Source organism: Aegilops tauschii, chromosome 2 (genome assembly GCF_002575655.3).
Source record: "Aegilops tauschii subsp. strangulata cultivar AL8/78 chromosome 2, Aet v6.0, whole genome shotgun sequence".
NCBI lineage: Eukaryota > Viridiplantae > Streptophyta > Magnoliopsida > Poales > Poaceae > Aegilops > Aegilops tauschii.
Window position 1 is genome coordinate 87,031,490 of NC_053036.3, and position 9,195 is coordinate 87,040,684.

Sequence of the window (9,195 nt, forward strand, 5' to 3'; positions counted from 1 at the left end):
TCTGGAATCGACCACATTCCAACATGTTTTGATTAGGTAAACAACATGACCACCGTTGTCGAGGGCGCGATCACTGTTGTCGAGGGCTTAATGGAGGATAAGTGGCAACACAGGCAAGCTATTGTGCTGAAATAGATGTCATGTTGAAAATAGAAGACACGGATGAAAGGAGACTGTAGACATGCTTATTGGGATAGGGAGTTTCATTCTCCCGTTGCAACGTACGTGCATATGTTATAATTTGAGAAATTATTCACCTACTCAAAATCATAAATTAAATCTAATATTGAGTATACCTTAACTAAATGAAAGAGCTCCATGAAAAATTAGTGACCCACTCAAAATCGTAAATTATCAAATGTTGAATATCTTAACTGAATGAGAGAACTCCTTGAGAAAAGAAATTGTTGAACAAGTCAAAATCATGAACCAAATCCATGATTGACACCTCAATTGAATGAGAGGTCTCTAAAATTAGGGAGCACAGTATATTATAGAATAGACGATAGATGATTGAACCATTAAAATATATACATCCTGTTGCAACGCACGGGCATTTTTACTAGTATGTTTTAAATTTAAAGTGAAAGCGTAAATTCACAGAAAGAAGCGTATTGTGACGGTAAACTCACAGAGTCAATCCGTGCTTTATTATTAGGAGAAAAAGATTATATTCGACAAGTGATACTCGTCAACCCATACAACCAGCTGGACCTCCATAGTAAAACATATGGCCGTCCTTTTTAGCATGGAGAACGTCACTCACTTTGTAACATGCTGGCCTGGTGACAAGTCTAACCAAGCCACTCGGATCATATACATTAGCTTTGGAATCAAAGAGCTTGATATTCTTAAAGTATGCTGCTTTCCTTTGGCCCTCTTCTGGAAAATGACCGCTACCCATTGCGGGACCACCTTTATCCTTATCCTGGTAATTGACAAATCCAAGCAATGCTACTTCGGGGGCTATACCATACAGTCTAGGACAAAGCTCTTTTGGAAAATGCCCCAAAAATGCAGGTTTATGCAAATCGTCTCGATACAACACCCAATCTCTCGTGTTTGGATCCTACGAGTTACGGAAAATGATAAAAATGGTCAGTAATCCGTCGATATGTTAATACCCTTGTACTGAAATTTGCTAGGCTGCAAACAGTGAGTAATATATATGGTACTAAAACCTATTATTGTGTGGAGAAAAGAATTACATAGTAAAATAATACTCCCTCTGATATGAATTAATTGATGCATCCTCTATAAAGTGTCCATTTTACATTGTATGTTTTTCAACAAGCTTTACGTATTCACTAAAGAAGATACTCCCTCCGCTCCATGTTAAATGTGGTTACTTAGTTATTTATTGATCCCTTTGTTTCAAAATATTTTCCATAGAGTACATGTGCTACTCTTGTCCAAGCATACACGAGTCGCAGGTAACATTAAGAACTATTATCCAGCTCAGAAAATAAATAATATGTGCTACATGAATGTTTGAATTTGTTTATGGATTTTCCCCTATTTTTTTTGGTGTGCTACATGTATCCTGTGCTAAGACCAAAGGGTACATGTACCTATTATTACGTCCCTAGACCAATTCAAAATTAATATGCCCCAATACGCCCTAAAATAATTTCCATGTGATGGAATTTAGTGTTAGTGTGGAATAAGCTATAACTGTGACTATATTTATAAATCACACACATACTTAATAAATTTATAGTATGTAAGAATATGTTGAATGTACTATAGGGTATTTTATAATTGGGTTTATTGCATGTTCATTTCAGTAATTTGTAATTTCGTGGGAGCAAGAGGCGATCGAATTTTTACGTTGCGGAAAATATTTGCCTACACACTCTTATTTCATGAACAGAAAAACCTTTGATATTCTAGATGGTCTACAAACCGATATTATGAGAGTAGTAGTAAAGGGCGTACTGTATGCAGGCTAATTGTTATGTAGCGATCGTCCCGGCCGTAAGTTGAGGGAGGAGCAACAGCTTGACCCGGAACAAGTGCAGCTCCACTAGCAGGCACAAAACCATGGCATTCCAAATTATAACAGCCCGTTGATTTGTTGTCGTCTTTCTATTGGATGACAAAACAAATTTTAATATTATTAAACATATGAAAATGACACCATTTACCTTTACTCTAATGATAATAAATTAATATAGACTTACCGTCCATCGTATAAAGAAATGGACATCATTATTATTATATAACTCAGGAAGTACCTACATCAACCATAATTGCAAATTTTTATTTTGTGGTAGTGCTTGAGTTCACAATGATATTGAAAATAATATTCGCAAATGTTTCCAATTACATGAAATCCAGCTTCGATCATATTGTAGGTCTTATCTTGATCATCAGTGCTGATACTTATTGCTGCCCCGGATTCTTGGGAATGATGTTGTACTTGCGAACCCCATATACCTATTTTAACTCGAGCGCCGTAGCTGCTTGCTGGCGTGACCCAGCCAGCTACCTAGTAACAAAATAAAGAAAATAGGCTTATTAGCTCATATACATGAATAATACAATTGGCTGTTGGAAAAGAAATACTACACTCTTAGACCTCTCACGATCAAAGTACCATAAAAATATCATGCACTATCGAATGATGTGGCACTACAATTAAGAATGCGAAAGAGATTCTAGTATCAAACTATGATACAGTATCACAGTGAGTCAAATGTCAAAATATAATAAGAGATAGATCATAGCCCAATTTTGTATTCTAATTTTACAAAGGACTAAATGAGGTGACAATATGATATTGTTCATAATATTTGTACTAAGGACGTATTATCACAGACGGATATATGTCATATGCTTATTATAAACAACTACTCCTTTATTATTTTAGTCCTCATAGAAATACTACTACACCCTCCGATCCATATTAGTTGACGTTGGTTTAGTACAAAGGTGTACTAACTGTATACTAAACCAACGTTAATTAATAAAGATCCGAGGGAGTAGTATATATCGTCCTCATAGAGAGATGAGATTGAGCATAAGGACTTCTAAGTTTTACTAGGTTCCAAAAACATACATCATAGAAATAATATGCAAAATATTGGTTACAATACAAGAAACTTGTACTCTTTCAATTTATAGAATTGTGAAAAAAGAGGTAGTAGAAGATGCCTAGATTTTTTCTATGGAATCCTCCCTCAAATTAAATTATATATTTAGTGAGAATTTACAAAGATGGAAATCCTCCAATCTTTATACTCCCTCCGATCCGAATTAATTGATGCAATCTCTATGGAACAGGTTGCGTCAATTAATTCGGATTTGAAGGGAGTACTTGGAATCTTTGGAATTATAAAGAGGCTCGAAACAGAATGAAGATCTAGGTATTTATAACCCATTGGCAGACCAAAATTGACCCTTGTTTTGGATAAATTTAGAATATCATCATTAATTATATCAAAAACAAAAGACTAGAACAGAGGACAGTGATGAATGCTTTACATGATTGTAATCATTGTTGCCTTTGTATTTGTTCCTCCCAGCTAACACAAACGAGGTTGACCTTGGTGATGTTAAAAACTGTCAAGAGCATAGTAATATTGTCACCTGCTTTTCAAGAAATGAGCTAAACAACATAAACCGCATGAGGTAAATCATAGGGACAAGATCCAACTTTGATCCGTAATTTTACTTTACTATATTTATGATCAATAATACTAGATGATGGTGCTATTTGGGACAGACCTACACATATAAGTTTTATGTATCCTATATGAATAGTTATATACATATAAGTATATGTATTTATTACTTATTTAAAACATCCAGGTGTTGGAGAACTGGTTGAGAATATTATTCTAAGCTTCCAACAAAGATGACTCACATGCATAACAGGCATATTCTAAGAAATGTATCTTATAAAACAGGCACAATAAAAAATATTCTACTCCCCATAATCTGAAGAATTATTTTGATAATTCCAAGCACTTTTTATTCAACTTTTGTTCCTTGAGGTATCTGTACTTCCAACTATTTATAACTCAGGTTTTCTATTCAGATGGATTAAATATGTAGTACACATAAGGTAGTTTAGGTGAGGCGGGGTGGTTTTTAGTAACAACTGACATTGAACTAATATTTACCTTTTTTAAATTTCCAAAGAATGAAAGGGGCATATGGTCATCTGCATGTTTTAAAAAGATGCAGCGCGTGGAATAAGAAGTGCACCCACAAAATTTGGTTTGAAATGTATATAGAAAGTTGGTAAAACAATTCTATGTATTTAATGATAGCCATTCATCCATTATTTATTTTAAGAAGCCGAATGGATTGATTCGGTTTTCAATGTAGGTACATGTAGTATTCTGCTATATACATATGTGAATTCCATTAGAAAATTATAATTGTATTGTGTATCTTGTTTTTCTTACAACAACATAGATATTATTGGGATGATGTCATTAGTTCCCTTTTAGAAAGTAGTAACTCCTTTATGAAAAACACATGGAGGGAATATGCTAGTAATGATCCATGCATTCCCTAAACCTTACTGAATACAAGATTTAACCTAGAGAAAGCATAGCTCTTGAAAATTTATAGAAAATATATATTAGATTGTAGTATTACCGTCCCATTGTTTTGCAAGCGTTCATATGAATCTACTGAAGTGAGACCGCTGGATGCACATAAAAAGCATATCAACATGGCTACCACCATGTAACCCATTGCTATGAGAAACAACATTCTTATTAGAACTTGGTTATTCTTCATCTTCAAAATGGTAAAATTTGGGAGGCAATTTCGATAGTATATATTGGTTGTAGTGTGGAAGTATGCATATATTGGTTGTGGTCTTCCCAAGAAATGTAAAATGTACATATTTGCTAAAACTGGTTAAATAAGAAATCAAGGGGGGCTAGTAACCATACCTGAAGTTCTTCCAATCCACATTTGATGAGAAGAATAGACGTTTGACCTGCTTTTATAAAGGGGAAAGAGTCGCGGGGTAGACTACGTGTTGATTGGATAGGGGTGGCATGACATGTGTTGGACATCACCACACTCTCTTCCCAATTGTCATATATCTCCACACTCTCTTGCCAAGTGTCATAGAAAATATGACACTTGACAAGGGTTTGTGGAGATGCCCAACATGTGTCATGCCACCGCTAGTGATCAAACACATAGTCTACCAGACTAATATTTCCCCTCTATAAACCCATATCAAGACATTTATTCCTCTAGCCAAGATTCATAAATAATATTACGCTTGTCAAGTGAGTTGAAGATGCAAAACACTTGTCAAGCCACCCTAGTGATCTGACACATAATCTAACTCACTACTCTATCCCCTCAATAAATGCAAGTCAAAACATATTTATTCTTCATAATCAAATGAGGATTGGAAGAACTTTTGGTAAGATTGGTAGCCCTACTCAATTTATTGTCTTACAAATTTCAGCGATCACTTCTTGGGCAGGCCATTACAAAGATATGCACACTTCCACACTATGTCCACCACCATATTTTATCAAAATTTGAGGAAATTTACCACATAACACACATTAATATACTATCACAATATGCTTGGAGGTTTCCTAAGATTTACACTTTTGAAGAACAAATAACCAATTGATTTTCATCTATTGAATGTAATTATTTTCTCACATTAATGGTTTGCATGATGGTAGCCATGTTGATATATTTTTTTGCATCCTAAGATATCGCTTCCTTAGATGCCATGTTGATATGTTTTTTTGCATGCTAAGATATCACTTCCTTAGATGCATATAGCAGCCTAGGAACCAATTGGACGATAATACTACCGTCTAATATACATTTTCCATAAAAATTTAAGTGTATCCTTTAACTATGTTAGCTCTTCAATTCACAAAGCCATAATATATTCATCACAACTAGCATTGGTCCTTTATGTAAAGCCTCCATGTGTTTTCATAAAAGGCATTCCTACTTTATACAAGTAAATTAATGCTATAATCCTAAATACACCTATGTTTTTCAAAGAAAAACACTTCAAAAATATATAATTACATACATAATTCATATGTACCTTGTGGAATAGTGTATGCCTCTATAAATATTTCATGACATAATTGACCAATTCATGTGCTTAGAAGAAAAAAATAGTTTAATCCTATGATATTAATTAGATGCATAAAATATTTCTATATGAGATTAAAATATGTACAAGAGCACCCAACTTATCTGTCCTCGAAGCCTTTCAAGATCTCAAAGAGAAGTTGCATGTACCTTTCTTCATGGATATTATTATTTTGGGCTCTTGGGCTATCTGGATCTCACGCAACAACAAGATTTTTGAGCACATTCAACCCTCCTTCACTACAAAGAAAAAGACATATCCGTGACATTTTGGGCCGAACGAATTTTTTTCCAGTCATGCTTATGACACTTCTATGATGATAATTGTGACAAAACCCGGTATCATCACAGATGTGGTGGGCTCCTACTTCTATGAAAAAAATCATGATAGAAAATGGGCTTTTCGTCCTGGGCGGGCCGGAGACGCAGCTGCATGACATTCTTTGGGCCGTCCATGATGGAAAAAAACCGTGGTAGAAGCGAGGGCGAGGAAAATATCGTGGAGTTCCCGGTTACGGTGGGTGGTCGGGGACGAGCGATGCATGGAGGTTTGCGCGTTTCTCTCGTACATGTACGCGCGTGTGTGCGAGGCGTTGCACTCTAACTGAACCCGAGCGAGGCGTTGGGCTCTAACTGAACCCGAGCGATTGCACTAGCTATGTTACTGAACCCCGATCGATCCCTTGCTGTTAACTGAACCCGAGTGATTCCTTCGCTACTGCTGCTAATTGAAGCCGATCGATGCTACCTCTTGATGAACAGTGAGCGTTGTTGAGGGGTTTGGATGAACAGTTCCCGGTGGAGGGTTGGATGAACAGGATCCCATGGAAGTAGAGGCCGTTGCCACTGGATGAACAGGACCCTGATCGAGCCGGTTGGGGGTGGATGAACAGGACCCCATGGAGGGCGGGATGAACAGGACCCCGTGGAGGGCTGGTTGAACAGTAGCCGGTGGAGGGCTGGATGAATAGTAGCCCATGGAGGGGTGGTGGAACAGGACCCCGTGAAGAGGGCTGGCTGAACAGTGGCCGGTGGAGGAGCGGTGGATGCTGGATGAACAGGAGCCCGTGGATGAACAGTCGCAGGTGGAGGCTGGAGGAGGTCGACGGTGGATGAACAGTAGCCCGTGGAGGCAGTCGACTGTGGCGATGGACAATATCCCGTGGAGTCCTGTTTTCGGTACGCCACACCCTTCCCGATGAACAGGACCCCATTTCGACCGTAGCGCTCCAACACAAGTCCGTTTCCTCCGTTTTGCGGTACGCCACACCCCTCCCGATCAACAGGACCCTGTTTCGACCGTAGGAGGTCCAAGAGAAGTCCGTTTCCTCTATTTTGCGGTATGCCAAACCCCTCTCGACGAACAGGATCCCGTTTCAACCGTGGCCAGTCGAACACAAGGCCGTTTCCTCCGTTCTGCGGTACACCAGGCCTTGTTTCGATCGATTTTTCCGTCCAAGCCGGTTGGCTCCCGATGAACACGACGACGCAGTTTCTCCGTTCCGACCCAGCAATGTACACGAGCCCTGGCCGTACGTATGTGCGAGTAGGCATTCGAGACCCCGCCTGTATGTACGTACGTGGCCGTATTTACTTTCTTGCACCCTGGCTGTACATACATGTACATTGCGCGCCTATACTACGACACGTGCCCTTTCTTACACGGCCATGGTTCATCGCTGCAGCCTGCAAACAGACCGAACGTATGTACGTACACGTTCGCGACCAAAATGACAACGCTACGTACGCTTCGACCAGGTGGGTCCCGACTGTCAGGCACTTCCTTGCGTGCGAAGATGTAGCTGGTGGGTCCCAGCAGTCAGGGGGGAAACATTTTTTTGCAAAATACGGTGGCCCATCCAGTGGGTCCCTGCTGTCAGGTGGAGGAATCATTATTTTGCGCGTAATAAGGAGGTACTTCCTTGCTGCGGCCGTGGACCCAGCTGTCAGCCTCTCCATGTAAAGTACTCTTCCGATGGAAGTCGTTCCTTGACCACATTGACCACACCGTACCGAGAGCACCAAGGTGGTGGACGACGGCGAGGCCTAGGAAGGGGACGACGCGGAGCCGGGGAAGACGCGGCAGTGGATGCCCACGTGGAGAGGAGTACGAGGGTTCACTGGTTCGACTACGGTGTGAGGCTGCCGTCGTCGCAGAATAACAGGGGGTGTGGGTGAGTAGAGGGATGGCCTGGCCATCGGTGGGAGTAGTAGGGCACGGTGAGGCCTCCGCGGCATCACAGCCGGCCACGGGAGGCAGGAGCTCGCGGCACGAGCGGCGCTGGTTTGGGCGGCTGGAGCAAGAAGACCAGAGGTTGAAGAAGCACTACGGCCGTTGGACGGACATCATATGGTCACTGGAGCTAGAATCGTTCATATTGACTAAGTTGACAAAGCCATCCGTCCCCGTCAACTTAGTAGGCCCACAAGTCAGCCTCCCACTATGGTGGGTCCCAGCTAGCACGGGGAGTATTCATTTTTTTGTGCGTAATAAGGAGGCACTTGCTTGCGTGCGAAGATATAGCTGATGGGTCCGACCTGTCAGTGGGGAGAACATTTTTTTCCGCAAAATACAGAGGCCCTTCCGGTGGGTCCCAGCTGTCAGGTGGAGGAATCATTATTTTGCGCGTAATAAGGAGGCATTTCCTTGCATGCGGTCGTGGACCCAGCTGTCGGCCTCTCCACATACAGTCCACTTCCAATTGATGTCGTTCATTGACCACGTTGACCACGCCACGCCGAGAGCACCAAGGAGGGAACGACACGGAGCCAGGGAAGACTCGGCAGTTGTTTCCCACGCGGAGGGGAGTACGAGGGTTTACTGGTTCGTCTGCCGTTGCCGGAGAATAACAACAGGTGTGGGTGAGTAGAGGGATAGATAGGCCAGCGATGGGAGTACGGTGGGGCGGTGAGGCCTGCGCGGCAGCACAGCCGGCCGCGGGAGGAGGGAGCAGGTAGTCCTGCCGACGCTAGTTTGAGCGGGTGGAGAAGGAAGAGCAGAGATTGAAGAAAGCACGACGGCCGTTGGATGGACATCCAACAGTCACTGCTCTCGTGTGTTGACTAAGTTGAAACGGTGTTGCGTGTGCG

General features: G+C 41.1%; 1 protein-coding gene across 1 annotated transcript; it reads right to left on the reverse strand.

Annotated features, from left to right (window-relative positions):
• Window positions 1-614: 614 nt before the first annotated feature.
• Window positions 615-4,892, reverse strand: LOC120974974 (protein neprosin-like). Its single transcript, XM_040401693.2, has 6 exons — window positions 4,612-4,892; window positions 3,487-3,564; window positions 2,330-2,491; window positions 2,184-2,237; window positions 1,939-2,088; window positions 615-1,069 (listed from the first exon to the last, which is right to left on the reverse strand). Exons 1-6 carry the CDS (start codon window positions 4,861-4,863, stop codon window positions 692-694), a joined length of 1,074 nt encoding a protein of 357 aa, XP_040257627.2. The 5' UTR covers window positions 4,864-4,892; the 3' UTR covers window positions 615-691.
• Between the last annotated feature and the right edge of the window lie 4,303 nt (window positions 4,893-9,195).

Coding starts and splice junctions, on each gene's coding strand:
- LOC120974974 (XM_040401693.2), bottom strand. CDS start 4,863: ATGTACATTTTACATTTCTTGGGAAGACCACAACCAATATATGCATAC. Junction 2,492..3,486: donor GCAACAATGATTACAATCAT/GTAAAGCATTCA, acceptor TTTTGTTACTAG/GTAGCTGGCTGGGTCACGCC. Junction 2,238..2,329: donor TGATCGAAGCTGGATTTCAT/GTAATTGGAAAC, acceptor TGGTTGATGTAG/GTACTTCCTGAGTTATATAA.